General features: G+C 51.7%; 2 protein-coding genes across 6 annotated transcripts in view; one reads left to right on the top strand and one right to left on the bottom strand.

The window, feature by feature from the left end:
* The window catches only part of DOT1L (DOT1 like histone lysine methyltransferase), a 60,520-nt gene extending 58,479 nt beyond the window's left edge, over positions 1-2,041 (top strand). For all 5 annotated transcript variants that reach the window (XM_088526789.1, XM_088526791.1, XM_088526790.1 and 2 more), the window contains one exon: positions 1,584-2,041. In XM_088526789.1, coding sequence (XP_088382915.1) covers positions 1,584-1,591 — 8 coding nt within the window. In that variant the 3' untranslated portion in view covers positions 1,592-2,041. The remainder of the gene's footprint in view (positions 1-1,583) is intronic.
* Positions 2,042-11,621: 9,580 nt separating this feature from the next.
* On the bottom strand, positions 11,622-17,549 carry PLEKHJ1 (pleckstrin homology domain containing J1). The gene is made up of 6 exons (XM_088526840.1): positions 17,431-17,549; positions 16,673-16,740; positions 14,743-14,809; positions 12,861-12,951; positions 12,596-12,659; positions 11,622-11,965 (listed from the first exon to the last, which is right to left on the bottom strand). The coding sequence occupies exons 1-6, from the start codon at positions 17,522-17,524 to the stop codon at positions 11,900-11,902; spliced, it is 450 nt and encodes a 149-aa protein (XP_088382966.1). The 5' UTR covers positions 17,525-17,549; the 3' UTR covers positions 11,622-11,899.
* Positions 17,550-17,596: the final 47 nt, after the last annotated feature.

The following is a 17,596-nucleotide window of genomic DNA, read 5'->3' as shown; positions in this document are numbered from 1 at the left end:
CACTCAACAACAGCTGCTCCAAATACTCAAAAGTTAAAAAATCTCCAGGTTACGAGCTGCAGCTTTGTCTTGGTAAGGAAACGCACTGCTCTTGCACTGCACCCAGTGCATCCCTTGCAGCCCTGCAAAACAAAGGAGCAAAAGCAGTTACGAGTCCTGACTGCTTGATGTAAACACAGGCAGCAAAGAAGAAAGTTAGAAACTGGGTAAGAAGAAACCAGGAAGGCCTCGTTATCTGTGCTCTGCAGCTTGACTGCGTTTCCAGGATAGGGCTGGCAGCAACGGCCTCCATCGGATGCTGTATTTATGCTCACTTTGGCAGTCACTGACTTCCTGGGTAGACGGTGGAGGAGAAGGTAGGGAATACGCAGGGTTAACTGTATTCCGTGCAGAGGCTGTAAGAGAGAGGAAGATCCCAGGACAGTATATGTGTCTACTTGAGTATTTCCATGCCTTCCAGAGCAATGCCAGAACAAAGTGTACCAGCACAGAGTTGGGTACTGCTGTTATGAAAATACTCTGTGGTGTTATGATGTAACTCATGATTGCAAAGTTAACTGAGTATGTTAGGCCCCAGAGCTTGCTCCGTGCTTTCTTGTAGGTCTTTGACATTGTTGCTGTTCATTGATACCAAAGTAACATACAGTATATGATTGAATACTCTTTGCTGCTTATAAAACATTTGACTCAACCACAATCTACCTGAGAGATTCTTTTGACTGTGCATTGTGTATAGTGTTTTCATCATCAAACTGTTCCACAGACATGAAAAGTCCTCACATAGGCTTTTTGTGAGGCGGGTAAGTATTGCCTCAATGCTCATAAGCCAGAAAACGTGGCTAGTAACAGTTGAATAATTTGGCCCCTGTGCATTAACAGGGACTAATGCAGAATAGCATGGTGGTTACTCAGTAGGTCTGAAGGACACCAGATAAAAATAAGAGTGGGGAAAGGGGATGAGGAGCTTTAGGCTTTGCATTTTGTGTATGTGTGTGACTCGAATGAGAGCAGTGTGGAAGTCTTCTGCTGAAGCAGTTGCCTTCCCAGAAACTGGGGTCATGCAATACTAGAGAGCAGATGATGTGTAATGTAGATGTGCGGTAGACAGCTGTGGTCCAGCACACTGTGGTTCTCAAACACGGGTCAAGTCTTTGAGCAGTTGCATTGATACGAATGTCTGTGCTCAGAGACCTCATGAACTGAGACTGAAATCTGGGATTGGGGGCTAAAATCATCTGCTTTGTTTCTCCTGTTTTTGTTACTGAAACTGGGTTATGACCCTGCCCCAAGGTCATTAAAAACAAAAACGAAAAAAGGGTGGGGGAGATCAGTGTGTATTAGAAAAAAAGCTGAAGTCCTGAATACCAGAACATTTTTGCCACTCTTTGAGGTCAGTCACATGAGCTCGCTTTGATTATTGCACTTGGAGGCCTCCTTTATGTAAAATTGTGACTGGGTCAAGGCAAGAATCCTCCCTTCTCTGCTGGCTGCCAGGTCTCAGTGCAATGTGGACTTGATTGTCACATCTAACCTACAGTAGAGTTTGTCTCTTATTTAGATGAGTCTCTTCTCCTGTTGTGCAGGTAACTAGGATTTCTACCTCAACCCAATGTGACCTATGCAAGGACAACGTGGACCAACTTCACTCGGCTTCCACTGAAAGGTGCTCACCTGGCCTGTGCAGGGGTTTCTACTCTTACTACTGGACAAAATAAAAACACACAAAAAAAGACCTAAACAGCAGAGAAAACAATATTTACTGTGAATTGGAGTTTAAAAAAAAAAAGAAAAAAAAAAGAAAAAAAAAATGAAAGAAATGCTTAAAGCTCCAGTTTGTATTGTTGATAGTTTAGATAAAGTATTTATCTTTTTTTAAAGTGAAAACCATTTTGACTTATTTTATTCCACCTACAGTCGTAAATACAACTTATTATTAAATACTCTGAATAATAAAGGACTGGCACACCAGCAGAGATATAAAGAGCCTCCTCTCGGTGCTATTTCATCCGTCAGAACTGTGCCTCTAGTTTGAATCCTTGGTGCTGAATTTGGAGGGTTGACCAATGCCAAACCCAGTTCTCAGAAAGGTCTGTGTTTTATTTATTCAACTTGCTCTGTTCATATACCAAAAATCCACTTGGCTGGCAGCAGTGTGAGCTATCGAGCACGGCAGCCTGAGGTGTGATGTGTTATTTTGAACGGAGCCAGGCGCTCTGTTAACTGGGTGGTGTTTGACTGTGTCCATCGCACACAGGAGCTCAGTGCTCCCCTCTGGACCGGCAGCTACGACCCCGGGCTCGGCCCAGGGCAGCTCAGCCAATTCAGGCACAGTTTGAACAGGAGAAACTCGAGTCCTGCCCCATTCAAACTACTTCACTGGGCCATTTGCAGTCGCTGGTGGCACTCAAGTCACTGTGAATTTTGGTAATTATTCTGGTAACTTCGCTTTGGGATGTCATTGGCATATGAACAGGGTGCATAATCACTGGTATTGGTCATGCCCTTTCTAACAACCTTGGGTAGACCGAAAATCATGCTTCTGTACTGGTGCAGGTAGCATATTTTCTCAGCTCGTTGTTTTTGTTCTAAGTACGATGTATTTTGTTGGTAGGATTTTGATACTTGATTCAGAAATGGCTTAGCCGTGTACATTATTGACTAAGTGCATTTTGCTTTTGTATTTCTTTGTTTTAAGTAGGTCTAAATGGTAGTTCACAAAAACACCGCAATCTAGCTTACCGTGCTGCCGCACTCGCAGACTGGTGCGTTTCATTGTATTGTGACTTGGTGTTCAGTGTACAGAAAGTGCCGCTCGGAGCAGCGGCTGTATTTTATAGAGATGTGATGAAGATTTATAAATTTCATATACTTTATTTCATTTATTTTTAGATTGTACAATGCACAGTAAACTTGTAAAAAAAGAAAAAGAAAACTTATTTATTCAAGTGCACAAAAGGCTTAGAAGGATGTTGCAGTGTGTAGAAATCACCTTGGTCCGTAGTTCAGAGTGGACCAAGCACCAATAAAGGAAACTACAGTAAAAGAATGGGGAATTGCAACAGCGAAATGACTAGAGGGAGAACACGTGTAGGTTTGGGAACGCGGCGCCGGGGCCTGCAGGTGCTGCTGCTCCCGGGTGAGTCTCAGACCTCCAGCAATTGGGCATCACCTCGTCCCTGAGCCCGGCCTTAGCAGGCACCTAGTGGCTCCCGTGGTCACAAAAAGCTGGGCCTCGCGCGTCCCTCGTTGAGTCCTGCTGCTGCGCGCCGGGTAGGCGAGTGCTTCGGCTGCCGGTGTCCCCTGCGGCCGTGGGACATCCGCGAGAGCATCCGCCGTGGGCGGTCATTGGGCGAGCAAGGGTCGACCTAGCGCTGCCTTCTTGTGCGTCGGAAAGGGAAGGGATTTATCTCCCCGGGAATTAGGGACATTCAGAGCTGGTTTTCCGCTTTGCGTGTGGCAGAGGAGTTGACAGCAGTGCACCCTGCTGAGGTCTTACTAGCAAGATGAGACCCTGCAGAGGGGGAAGATGCTCAGGGGGTGATAGCTGTGAAACATCCAGTAGCTTCTAGTAGGAGCTGTACCCAATTTATGTCCTGGAATCCAGGAAGACAATGTAGCCCAGATATTACTCAGCTGGCAGTTGGGCAACTCCAACTTCATCCAGGTCCCTGGGTAGGTGGAAGTTGCAGAGCTGCCTTAGGATCCTTCCCAGTGAAAGGCAAAGCGCTCAGGTCTTTGGAAGGCTTTGGAATGGAAGGCTGCGTGTGACCCATGGCTGGAGGGGCTGTAGCCTTAACTACATTTCTGCCCACTCCCCCATCTATATCACTGATGTGAGAGTAGGAGGAGATGGGAAAAGTGGCTTTTAATCGGTCAGCTTTCACCTGACTGTTACGCTGCTTAGACCTCTTGGCCCCGCTTCATCTCAATCCACTAAAAAACATCCAGCAAGAAGGTTCAGTCTCCATTGCTGGGGCAGGGAGATGTTCGCCGGTGTTCGCCTCCCAAGGTGCTTGCAGGACGGAATTGCTGCTTTTTGTGGAGAGGGAGCGTTGAGGGCTCTTACTGGGTCCCTGCTGACCTGAACCCCAGGGCAGCCCCGGGTCCTCCCTGCGCGGCGGGACTTGCTCTGCCCCGGCCTTCGCCGCATTGCGACAGTTGGTGTCCCCGGAGCATTCGGAATTCCCAGAGCCTTCCGAGCCAAGGCCCTCGGCAGGGAGCTTGAGATCTGACCTCCAGCGCGTGTTCTCCTTGCGGAAAAGGAAGATACGTCTTGGTGTTGTCTGCAAGAAAGGGTTGTCCTTTTGCGGGGATCGTGGTGCTGGCTGCTTGGGTGCCGTGTCGGTGGTGTCTGCGGCGTCTGCCCTTGGGGTGTTTTTAGCTGACTGGCACTTGGGACCTGGCTCCTCCTTTGGGAAAACGGGAGGAAACCATCGCTCTGCCTGCTTCTGTCCCAGGAACAAAAGCGTTGTGGGGATCCCGTCTGCGGCAGCCCGGGATATCAAACATCTGCCGCGACCTCCTGCGGTCTGTGCAGGCTGGGCCCTCATCTACCTCTTGATCCCCTCAGGACTGTGTTTTCAGCGACTGTTGCAGCAACCTGCAGCCTTCCCGTGCTGCTCTGCCCCGCCAGTGTCTTCTGCCCGTGGCAGGCACCGGTGGCACGTTCAGCTTCGTGTCCTTTCAGGAATGCATTTCCTTGAGCAGGAGCCTAGGGTTAAATCTTCATCACGATCCCAGCTGGGGGGACCTTCCAGGAGTCCCATAAGCTAATGCTCCTCCAAAGGACGGTGATACCAGGCCGTGGGACACTGTTTCTGGCCAGGGATGCCCACCAGGGGTTTGCCTGGTGCTACATCTCCGTGGGCACTCAGTGCTTCTCTATGAAGATGTTGAGTTGGTGTCTTAGTATTGGTTTATTTTGGAGAATCCGTTGAGGTTGCTGAGGGGTTTGAGCATGTTCCTCTTCTCCACTCGGTGCATCCTTTGCCTGTTGGCCGTAGCCTTGGGTGAAATCAGTTTGCTTCGGGATTGCAGAAGTTCTTGGAGGCCTTAAGGGATCGATAAAAGCTCCCATCCATGTGGCTGCAAGTAGAAAACCCTTGTGACCTTCACATCCGAGCGCAGTGCCGGAGATGTGAAACCTGTTTTCAATAATTGGAGATACATTTTAGTAATGAAAGCCAAAAAAGTGAGTTCCAAAACGAATTCTTTCTGGGTTGCAGCTTCCTGCCCTGAGTCCAATCACTTCATGGCTGTCACAAATGTTCCTTTTCATCCATGTTGCTGCTGCCAGCAAGGGGCTCATCAGGAAGTTCAAACACATCTTTGTAGCGTGCACGGTGCCAAAAAACATTGAGCTTCCTGAATGTTGCGCTGAGCAAGACGTGTGCCCCGCTGCTGAACGGGAACAAGCGACGCACTCTGCCTGCTTTGGTGATTTGTTACCTCTGGCTCGCGCCGGCCGGGCCCCGTCCACCGAGACCGGCTGTGCTGGCAAGCCGGGCTGTGCCGGGAGCGCTCCAAAAACCCCGAGCTGAAACTTGCTGCAAAGCAGCCGCGCGGCTGCGGTCCCTGCGCCCGCCAGGGCACCCGGCGCGGGGTCGCTCTGCCCCGCGTAGCCGCGGGAGAGAGCGCAGAGAGGGCTCGTGGGGACGGGCTGGGCTGACGCAGGAACCTCGCCGGAGAGCAGGGTCTTGGGGGAGTCGAGGTGGACCCGGTGCCTGTTGCTCTGGGGCAAACCAGGCAGGTTCCTGGGGAAGGTGCTCGTGGTTCTGTGGACAATCACTGATGGAAGCAGCTTTGACTCCCCAGTGCGAGAGAGGCGAAGGGAAAAGGGCCTGTGAGGCAGCTGCAACAATGGGGAGCTGCCTAGATGCGCTTTAGAGGGGGGTTTCAGAGTGCAGTTTCCTGCTGGTTTCTTCTCTCTTTTTGAGCTGCTGCTTTTTTTCAGCAAGAGCTGCTGAGGGCAGGGACGTGGCGGGGAGAGGAGCCCGAAGGGTCTCAGCCCGCGGGAGACCACGCGTGGGAAACGCGGGCACCGCTGCCGTCCTGGTGAGGCCGCCGGCTTGGTGGGCGAGGGGCTCCCGCGGGCCCTGCGGCTCTGAGCAGACGTTGGCACCGCTGCTTTTCACGTTGGCAGCCGAATCTGGGGTAAGGAGGCCGCGGCAGAGACCGGCAGCTTTGAGGGTGTCTCCAGGGCTCCTGTGCTTTGAATCTTGCCAGGATTGTGTGTTTAGAAAGCAGCAGCTGCTCCATCACCCATTATCTTTGGTGTGCGGAAGACAACCTGAGCCCGGGAGAAGCTGGGTGGTTGCAGGGCAGAGCGGGGCCGGCGCAGAGCTCTTGCTCGCGCAGGTTGTTCTTGGCGGGATGCGGAGCCCTCGGGAGCAGTTTGAAGGCCAGCACGTGGTTTGCGCGGAGGGCCCAGCTCTTTGTGACCGCTGTGGATTCGGGGCCCGCTGGGGGCCGTGCCCGTGCCGTGCTCCGTGTCCCGCTGCGCGTCGAGCCCGGAGGCCAAACGCAGTGCGGCTGGCGGACGGCTCTGCGGAACAAGCCGAGTCTTGCGGAGAGTCACTGAACTTGGCAATGCCGCCCCGTGCTGGGGGCCTGCAGCCTCAGATCCTTACGTTACCAAGGCTTCATCCATCCGCAGTTGCCTTCCCAGTGAGGTTTTGCATCGCTGTTGGAGGAGGAGACTCCCTGTGCTTGGAGCTTGTCTCCAGGCTGCCCATGAGACTCCCACCTGGCTCCGTCCCGGGCCGGCCGTTCCCGGTGCCCGTTGGACGCAGCCAGGGTGGGAGCTGGTGCTTTCTGTCCCCAGCGCTGCTCTCACGACACGTCCCGACCCGGGGGAGCCTTCCCGGGCCGGAGGCTCCGAACGTCCCTCCCAGGTGCTGCTCACAGCAGAGCTTTCCCTGGGACTTGGTGCCCTGTCCTAGCAATGAAGTCCTACGTGTATCCACTTGCGTTCTGCATTGAAACCAGACCTTAGAATACAGGGTATGGAAACCTGAAGATTATTGACACACACACGTGCATATATATAAATATATATATATATATTTTTTTTTCAGAGAGGGAAATCTCCCAGCTCATACAGGTGGTCAATTACAAAAATTCTGCTTTGATTGTTTTGCCTGAGCTGAAATCATTTAAGGAGGAGGTGACACAGTGGACTGCAAGTTAGCATCGGTGTATGTAAAAATTGCAATCTGGGGAGAAAAAACTAGAGAGTGTTTTTGTGAACTATCTTTGCAGCACTGAGGAAAGAAACACAGTAATTGGATCTTTGTTGAAGCGCAGATGTACAGTCAGTGTACGAATATTGGAAGTTTTATGGCTAACTGTTCCGGTTCTTCCCTCTTTCCTTCGCTCCGACGTTTCCGTAACTCACATATCGGATTTAAAGTTGGATTTAAATTTTTTTTGTTGTGCCATATCTTATTTATCCTTTTGCGTTATAAATATATAAATACCTATTTAGACTGAATGATGCTATTTTTGTGAACTTCAGGGTCTAAACTCAAAGGAAAAAAGACTATTGGAAATACTTCTTCAGTTAATGCATGCAGACCTGCCTTGTGGAAGAGTTTTCGGGAGTTTTTTTTGCAGTTTGAAAAACAAAATCCATCTTTAAAACAATTTTTGACATACTAACCCTGAAGTTCTCAAGTTTGTTATCCTCTGGTGGTTCTTTTGTTTGTTTGTTTGTTTAAGGTACATCTGGTTGCTTTTTCTGGTGCAGTCAAATCAGCCTTTGGAAAGGTCCCGTTTCTGGAGTTAATGAGGAAAAGATGAAATGGGTTGATCCATCCTGCTTGGCTTTTTTTAACCTATTAATCTTTTAAGCGATCAATTTCAAATGAAAAACCAACTCTCTTAGGTCTCTGTTCTACTTAAACTTTTTAGGAGTGGGAGCCTGCCCTGGCCGAGTGGGACTTGGATGGGGAAAGCAGGAGATGATGAGGTTGCTGTTGCTCAGGAATTGATTAGTAAACTTTTAACTACTAATAAAAATCCATTTTGCAATGGATTTTTTAAAAAATACCCATTTTCTTAGAACAGTGATATGGGATGTTTCCTAGTGAATAGGAATTAGTTTATATAATTTAGCCTATTAAACTGAATTATTTAAAATTCAAACTTCCCCTAATTTATCTTTTTTTGTTTTGGGTTTTTTTTTTTTAACTGGTAAGTTGTCCTGTCATTCCTTTCATTCTTCCATAGAAGTAGTGTGAATTCTTCTGGTGTGTATATATGTATGTATAATTATATATATTTCCACCCTACCTTTCTAATTCTCTGCAATGTAAAAATTAGTTTTTTCTCCCCTCCCTTCACTTTAATTTCTTGTGTCTTTACCTTGATTTGTAATTGAAACGATGCTTTGAAGTTTTGTCTTTATATTAAAGTGTATGTATTTTAATACACGGTTCTGTGGTGGAGTTTCACTGCTTCGCAGGACGGACCCGCGCGGGGACCCGCTGAGCAAAGGCAATGGAGGGTCCTGGCCGGCAGCTTCCTGGAGCCAGAGGCGGCCCCGGCTCCCTCGGGATTAGCAGCTTGTCCAGCTTTGGCCGGGGCTGGAGCCGGGTAAGACACGAGGGATTCACCCGCTAGCGGGATCCCCACCGCCCCGGCGACGTTCACTCCCCGCTTTCAGCCTCTGATTGCGCTGATGCAACGCAGCTCTATCAGGCCCCACATTTATCCTCGCTTCTGAACATTAAAATCATTTTAACCTAATAATTTTTGCTGCGGGATCCCTCAGCTGAGCGGGAGACCCGGATTCCTGCAGCGCTCGGATAGCTCCTGGAGCAGGGCCGGCTGCGTGGCCTCCGGCAGGGAAGGGCTCTCCTAGGAGCACCAGCTCCCTCCTTCTACCCTCCCCGGCCACGTCCCTTAGAACAGCTCGAAGTGCCACAGTGATTAAAACCAATTTTTATTGGAAACATTCATTGTACAACAGATAAAACAGCTTCAGTATGCTTTCAGGGAGCCTCTAACTCAATGCTTATGGTAAAAGGCCCCTGAAATACAAAAAGCAGAGTGAACAAGAGTAGGAAAAATGAACACTTGTCTATAAATCACCAGCAGTTAATGCAGATCGCTAAAGTGGCTACAAGTACCGTCTCCCTTACTCCTGAAGCCTAACCCAGTGTCCTAGGAGTAGTCTCGGCGCTGACCTAGTAACCAAGTTACTGGCCCAGGACAGGCCCGTGTAACTTTTTCACAGCATTTGTCTTACATTCAGTTAAGAAATGTCACTGTTACTTCTTAAATAAGCGTTGGGAGTCTTTCTTGCTCACCCAACTGTTCCCTACGTCTAACTAAAATGCCCGTGTGCTGCACAGTGGAGGTGGCAGGTGTCTGACCTACCTTCTGGAAGGCTCGTGAGGAGGGGAAGCTCGTGGGAGCGGGGAAGACCCCCAGCAGGAACCTCGCTCCTGCGTAGACTGACTTGCTCCAGAGGACCAAGTCTTGGCAAAATTCTGGAGTTTTGCTTGTAGGGAGGTTGACTTTGGATATTGAAGAACTCACTAATACTGAAGTGTGGGACCCGGCTCGGCTGGGACATGGACGTCACTGGAAGCAGCTGGAATGAACACGGAGCTTCTCCTCCTGCAGCCCGGCCAGCTAACGCTGGAGGCAGGACCCGACTCCTCCGCGTCGCCGGGGGAGCCGCCGCCGAGGACGCGCAAGGCGCTGCCCTGTGACCCTGACCGTCGCGCGTCTGGCACCGCGGCGCTCGGAAGGCCTCTCTGGTGTGTGGATGGACAAAGCCTGTCATTGTCACAGTAAAAGAGGTTGCTGTGTACCCCACCAGCAAGTCAGGACCCTCTTCCTGCACTGAAGCACAGGAGGCTCATGAGGATTAAAACACACTTAAGTCATCTGAGGACACCAATTCCCTAAAGCACAAGCTCTGATACGTTCCTGCTTTTAATCCCTTATTGCTGCTTCCTCTAGAGTTGCCATCTGTCAGCAAAAATAACCTATTTTCTGCTTCCAAGCTCTCGGGTCCTCAGTTTATTGTGCAGGACAGCTGTCCCTCTGCTATTTTGGTAATGGCTGGAGCAAGCACCTGGAACCACTGCAGGGAACGAGAAGATCTGGGAGTAGAAAGGAAAAAATCTTGGGCTTGAGGTTAAAAGTAAAACATGGACAGCATCTGCCACTCTCCTACTACACCCCAGCGTGAGGTAAAGGCAGGCCAGGCCCTTAAAGCTTGCACACACAGGCAAGAGCTCTCACCCAGCTCCCTCTGTGCCAGAGCCAGAGAGAAAAGCTGAAAGCTGCAAAACCCCAGGGCTCAGGTCAACCCCGAGGGCTTCTGCTGGGGCAAAAGAAGCCTCGTGCCATCTTCTCCTGCTCCCGGGGTTAGTGAAGTCCCTTTTGTCGTCACCTGTGTGAAAATGTTACCTGGGAGCTTCCACAAGGATTTCTTGAGGGAATGCCTCTATTTCCATCAGCTGCAGTGCTTGGCTGCACCTTCTGCTACTTCAGAAGCCACCTCTTGGCTCGGAGGGACTGTCCTGGTGGCAGCTGTGGTCCCTGGCAGCCGCTCTGCGTTCTCCTTCCCGCAGTCGCAGCCCAGCTGAAGGTGCAGAGCACCCCAGGAGAGGTGCCCTTCTCTAATGCAGATGGTTTCATGACCGGAGTCCCAGGGAGGCAGCGCTCGTTCCCGGCACACGGCAGAGCCGGCGCAGGTCTCTGTGACCTTGGCAGACGTTCTGGTCTGTCCCTCTGCAAGCTCCCAAAGCTGGGGGGAAAAGCTGCAGCAGGGGCTCAGGGAACGCAGTGTTAATGCATGGATGCCATAAGCTCCCTGGGCTTAACCGCAGTTCTGCACGCCCTGAGGCGCAGACATCGAGCAAAAGTGCACGTAGCAGTTCCTACATTTACAAACCTCCTTGTCTGGCCGTCCTCTCGGGGAAGCTAAATAACTGCACGTCTTAGCCCAGCCCACAGTACTGCAGAGGGAAGCAGGATCATGAGCCACGGAGCTTTCAGCCCGCTGCTCTCCCCAGTGCTTTGGGGTTAGACAGCCTCCCCCTCCCCACACATTTGGGCTAAAAACCTGTAGTGTGGGCTGGCCCTGGGGCCAGGCTTCATCAAGCCTCTAGGAATCAGCACCACCCGCCCAGGGAAGGGAAGAAAACCCTCCTTGGGCAGGTGCCAGTGGCTGCACAGACACTGCTTCGTGGCACAGGGCAGGGAATGCCCCTTCCCGGGGGCTGCAGCAGTGGCTGAAGCGCCAGTGTGAGTCCCTGCTCCTAGAAGGCTTCCTGCTCCCCCTCGCTCAGCACCCCCGGCCTTCAGATGGTGCTAGCAGAGGTCTCAGCACCTGAAACAGCTTTGTAACAAACTGGAAGGGACACGACAGGGTTAACCCTGCCTAGAAATGCAATCAGCTGCAGCATCCTCATATACTGAGGGCTCAAACAACCCTCTACAGCTCCCTTGGAGATTGCTGGAAGAGCCAGAAGAACCAAGTAAATTATTGCAGGAAGGGAACAGGGATGAGAGGGAAGCAGGCCCTTGCTGGAGGACAGCAGAGGCCGGGGACTCTCTTCGCTCCCTGCCTCTGGTGGGAGCAGGGGCTGTTTCCCTCCCGCAGCTGCAGTGGTGCAGGCAGGGCACGGGGGCAGATGTGTCAGTGCAGCCACCAGCCAGCTCGCAGTTTTGGTCTACAGTGAGCGGTTAAGACTCTGGCTGGTGGGAATGTGCAATGGATTCCCTTAAAATCATACAAAATTATTTGGCTAATAAATAAAAAAAAAAAGTCACTTGGTCACCACTGTGGAGAACTGCTGCCCTTCCTCCCTGCAGGAGCCTGGGTTTGACCCCTCCTTGAGGAGGCTGCGGCCAGAAGCCCGGCCAGCCCGAGCCAGGGTTATTGCTTGCGTGTTCCCAGCTGGAAGCGGGCTTCCTCGGAGATCCCGTACTGCTCCAGGGGGTCCTGCAGCAAGAGCACAGCAAGGGCGTCAGCGGATGGGGACAAGGCCAGCAGGACTGTCCCTTCCCAGCGCGCAGTTCAGCACAGGGGCACCGCACAGCAGGGCCGGTGCCGATTCCTCCTGTGCTCCCGTTGGGCCTGGCTGCTGGTTCCCGGTGCAGAAAATCAGGCAGCCCCTGGGGAGGACCCAGCTGAAAGCAGCGTCCACCGGCTGCGCTCACCCCGCCGCGGCACGTGCGCTCCGGGCTGGGTCTCAGCCTCCGCCGCCCCCTCGGGAACGCCGGGAGCGGCCGAGCTCCAGGCAGCCTGGCAGGGTGCGAGCAGCACCTTGAGCCGAGCCCGCCCGGATCCTGCCAGGGCCAGGGCTGCCCGCGAGCTCCTGCGGGGCTTGAGCTCAGCACCACGCTGCGCCCGCGTCCCCGCCGAGCACGAGCTGCATCTTCCTCAGCAGAGGAAGACTCAGGTCACTGGGCTCGGCAGGCTGTCAAGAGCACGGCTTCAGGAAATGACCTAAGGGATCTCTTTCTACGCAGAGCAGCAAACACCTCTGTGTAGAACAGGTGGCAGCAGCACCTGAAATCAGCAGCCCCTGCTCCAGGCCAGCACCTGCAAAGCCAGCTGCAAAGGACTCACCTTCCCTGTCATTTTCTGGATCTCATTCCGGTAGAAAATCAAGCTCCTCCTCATGAACTCGTAGCTGTAAGACAGGAACAGACTATGCAGCAGCAGGATGAGCAGAAAAGGATGTGGGGAAGTTACTGATGCTATTTAGAGCTGAAGGGAAGCTTGTTTGGGAGGAGACAACCACTTTCCTCCCCCAGATCAGTACAAGCAATGCTCAGAAGACAAACAGTGCAGGGCTGCACAACATGGACCCTGCTGCAGTGGCCCAGCCTACCTGGCTCGCTTGAGTGCCTCGATCCACTCCTGACACTGCTCTTCACTGTCACATTCAAAGCAGTATTTCCTCTCTGGCTCTTCAATGAAGCCTAGCAGGGATAAGGAACAGGAGTAAGAAGGGAACTGAAAGGCAGAGTCACCTGCAGCCCTTAGCACAAGTCAGCCCGTGGCTGCCGTTAGCACCTCTGTTGGTCTAAGCTGGCCATGAACAAGCTGGTAACCCGGACCTCCCTCTTCCCCACTCTCCCCTCCTGTTTCCATGCGTGGTTTGGGCTCACACTCACTCCCTGTCCCTTCTAAGGACAACAGCCCAGACAAGTCGGTCTCTGCACAAGGTGCTCGTGCAGTTGTTTGCTCCGGGCACCCGTTCCGAAGGCGCTGAAAAGAGCAGACACGTTGCCACAGCTGCCCCATCCCTCCCCTGCGCAACAGCTCGTTCCTAAGAGCCTGTCCTCATCCAGTCAAGCTAAAGCAGAATGGGGGTGACTGTGGCCCAGAGGTGCCTTAGTCACCCAGAGCACCTCGCACTGCTATGATCCCTTTGTGCACATCTTGCTTGGAAAATAAAGACACCAACTCCAGGGGCACTTCTGTGCAGCATCTCCCAGGTGGCCTGGAGCAGCTGCCTGCAGCAAATGTCAGCTTAGAGCAGCCAGAGACTTGGGAGAGGAAAGAGCAACTTCTCAAACTGAGAGTGACAACTGGGATGAACATAGCCAGATTTAGGACTGAAATTTCCTCAACCTCCTTGCAAACAGTCACCAGAGATTTAGTAACCAAAATGGAAAACAGTCCCAAGGAAATTATTTTGATATATGCGAAGGGCAGCCAGCTGAGGAATTAAATCTCCCTCAGAGAAGGCACTGACCTGTCTTTGCTTGAGGCTTTGGAGAATTTGGTCCCACGCACAGTGGAAAGCAAGTCCCTGTGCAACTGCAGTTCTTTACCGAGACAGAATCAGGACATCTAATTAATTATGTTGTTCCCAAAGACCTGCACTTGGGTACACAATTCACAGAAATCTAGGCTGCTGCTGAGGAGTAACTGGGTCAGGCTGCATCAGACCCCTCAGGGCTGCTCTGTGGGGACCGAACCTGGCTCCGAGTGCCACCACTTTTAACACCTTGCTCAGGAAACCTCATTCACCAGGGTCCTCTCAGCTCTAAAGCCCTGGTAATTCCGAGCGTGGTGCCTGGACAGGTTGGTTGCTCAGGCTGTTTCGAGGTGAAACACGGTCCCCCAGGCTGGAAGAGGAGACCAGGCTCTGCACAGAAAAGCAGCTGTGCCTGACAGCCAGGCCAAAAGATATGGGGATGGCCTTGGAGAAACATCCTGTTATTTTGCCACATACCTCTCGCACAATGATTAGTTGTTGGATGAAAGGCTGCTTACAAAGAATGCCACACCACGAGCCAGCTGGAGTCGTGGCTATCAACACAAGGACAAACTCCGGGGCGGGAGGACTGGCGCTAGATTAGCCCGACAGATGGTTTATCTGAGGCTCAGGTTTTCTTTTTTTTTTTTTTTTTTTTTTTGATAAAATGTAATAGCACAGAAGCAGCAAGCTGTCAACACCAACCCTCCTGAAAAGGGATTTCCACATGCGCTAAGCCATGGCCAGTGTGTTTTTACAGCTTCTTTCCTCACGTGCAGCTGTGCAAATCACACACCCAGCAACGAAATGCCCCATCCCAGGAACGGAGCAGGGCAACCCCGCAGTAACAACTGGCAGCTGACAAAGGCAGGGGCTGAGAAACACTAACCCAGTGTAACCAGAGAAACACAGGGAAAAGCAGGAACTAAGTAGTAAAATATTTCCCTTTACATGGTATTTTAATTGCATAAGGCAAATGAAAAGGGAATCCGTATGCAGAACTCACTGATTGAGAAGACGTTTTCCTCCTCTTTGGTGATTCTGCAGTGCTCCAGCAGCAGAGCTCCGATGGGCTAGAAAAGAGACCAGGAGAAGGGCTTTAAACACATGTTATCCAGCCAGTGCTCCAGGTAGGGATCGCCGGGAAGGCTGCGCTCATTTCAACCCAGGGGTGGCTATAAGGGAAACCTGCCAGAGGAACTGTATTTCTTTGCATGTTCTGCACTAACTGCAGCACAAACAAAATCAAACCCAACAAGTTATGTCAGCGCAGCAAGTTCCTGACCTTCAGCTGATGCTGGAATTGATGTGCATAATCACAGCCTAATTCCTTTGTGGAGTAAAAGAGATTTGCTCAACTATGAAGACAGCCCAAAACACGTGAGATAGATAGATAGATATTGCTCACACACTTCTGAACTCTCATTGTTTTGTTACTGCCTTTTAAGCAAGATTCAAAACTCGATGCTCCTTCTAAGGTAGCTTAGTCCAGAATTAAATCAATATTCAGTGTTCTTTTAAGCAACCTACTTGTGTCTGCTAAAGACCTTACTGTACTAGCCTTAGTTTTAGCACTGTTTCTACTTGCTCAGATTTGGTGTAGGGGCTACATTTGCTTCTGCAGTGACAGAATTTACTCTCTAGATCAACAGATCAAATTAAGACAAAATATTTCATATCACACACAGAAAGACTAATGAAACGCCACATTAGATTTTCTCGGGCCAAAACCAAAGCTTTTCTAGAGGCTAAGAACAGTGTGTTGATGAACAAGGGCAGTTTAGGATAAACAGACAACTGGTAGATACTATTTGCCACCTTGTGCACACTGAGCAAGGACATGAGAACCAAGGAGTGATATAAGCCATAAACAAAAGCAAGTCATGAGTGAATTCCTTTGTCCAACCTAAACAAAAGGCAAGACACAAATAAAGCAGAAAAGTAGATACCGAAAAACCTGGTTTAACATATATTTCTGGCACAATGGTTTTACTTTAGTATTAATCACCTGCCAAATAATTTTTGATCTAGTCAGTAACATCACTTGCCTTCCAGCCAAACTCACAAAAATGCTTAAAAATAATAGTTGTCAGAATGGAAAGCAGCAAAACTAGCCTTGGGTTACAGTAAAGGAGACATGTTGTATGGAGTTTCCTCAAGCTCTCATAACAGGATGCTCCTAAGGCAGGTACACATTAATCTCTGCACATAGAGAAGAAGGATTGCTCAGCTTTTGGCCATACTTAAGAGTGATTTGATTGCTGCTTCAGGAGAAAAGTGATTAGTGACTGCAGGTCAGTAGGCAGGAGGAAAGCAATGCCTTAAAATAAGAGCACAGCCATTATCATGGTTAAATTTCATAGCAGACACAGTCTAAAAATGCCACAGAAAGCTTCTCAATTGATTTGTGATAGCTCTTGCCAGCACATTCACTGCGTGTTTCCCTGTACTGGCTATAGAGATTCTTTGGATACTGTTTTTCATCTAGAGAATTTTTAGCAAGTTATTAACGGATTCACTAAAGCCTAGAACATCTCAATAGTGAAACCAAACCCAGATGTCCCATCCCTCTATCTACTTTTCCAGACCAAAACAGGGCCCCCACATGCCAAAAAAAATAATATTAACTGAGTATAACCACACAAGTTTCTCAGTAACGCTGAGCACTGCACGTAAGCAATGTTCCTGGGGTAGAAAAGAAGAAACAACGCTAAATATCTTCTCAGGAGAGCATAATATAAACTTCCCCTCACAGCCGAGGGCAAAAAGATGAATCCTACACCCAAACACGGCAGATTCCGCCGTTTAAGGCTGCCGTGGTTACCAGATCCACTCCAGGTGCTCGTTCACAGCGCGGGGATGGGGCCGCGCCGGCGGCGGCAGCCGGTCGCCGTACGGATTTACGGAGGACCCCGAGCGAATTCCCAGCTCCGTACCTCCGCTTCGTCCGTGCGGAAGTAGAAGAGAAAGTTGACGACGAGCTTCACGAGCCGCTTCTTCAGCACTGCAACGAGAAGGCGCCGTGAGGAGGCGAGCGGGGCCAGGCACGTTCCCTCCTGGCCGACGCGCGGCTCAGCCGGGAGCGGGGCAGCTCCGTTTTTAACGTAAACCTTTGCCCACACGAAGCAGCACCAAGCCCTGCGCTATGTCCCGCTTCCCCCACACAGGGAACGCGCTGCCTGCTTGACCCCAACAGGCTGCTCTGGGCCACGCTGCAACGAAAAGGGGCTGGCAGCATCTCGTGGGCTTCTCCGAGACCTCCTGTCCTCCCTGAACCTTCTGGGCCTCCCTAAGGACCTTCTTGGACCCTCCCAGGACCTCCTGGTGCCCCCTGAGATCTCCTGGTGTCCCCTGAGATCCCCTAGACCTCCCTAAGGACCTTCTTGGACCCTCCCAGGACCTCCTGGTGCCCCCTGAGATCTCCTGGTGCCCCTGAGATCCCCTGGACCTCCCTAAGGACCTTCTTGGACCCTCCTCCCACCCCAAGACCTCCTGGACCTCCCCGAGGACCTCCCGGGCCCGCATGGGACACCTCGGCCCGCTCCCATGCGGGCAATACCCCCAACCCAGCCACAACCGCAGCCCCTTGAGCCTCCTGCTCCCGCCGGCGCCCTCGGGGTGCTGCAGGGAGGGGGCCCCTTTCACGCCGCTCCGCGGAGCCTCCCGCGGCCGCCCCGCGCGCCCCCCCGCTCACCGCTGCCCTTCTTGGGCACCCGCATGAGGATCTCGGCCGCCTTCTCGGCCGGCTGCCGGGCCAGGCAGAGCAGCTCGCGCTCGTTGTAGCGCATCGCGCCGCGGAGCGGAGCCGCCTCGGAACCGCCGCGGAGCGGCCGCCGGGCGGACCCGGCCCCGCTCGGACC

Source organism: Tinamus guttatus, unplaced genomic scaffold (genome assembly GCF_059628265.1).
Source record: "Tinamus guttatus ecotype Peru unplaced genomic scaffold, ASM5962826v1 Tinamus_guttatus_pri_ptg000254l, whole genome shotgun sequence".
NCBI lineage: Eukaryota > Metazoa > Chordata > Aves > Tinamiformes > Tinamidae > Tinamus > Tinamus guttatus.
This window is presented reverse-complemented; position numbering and strand designations above follow the sequence as displayed.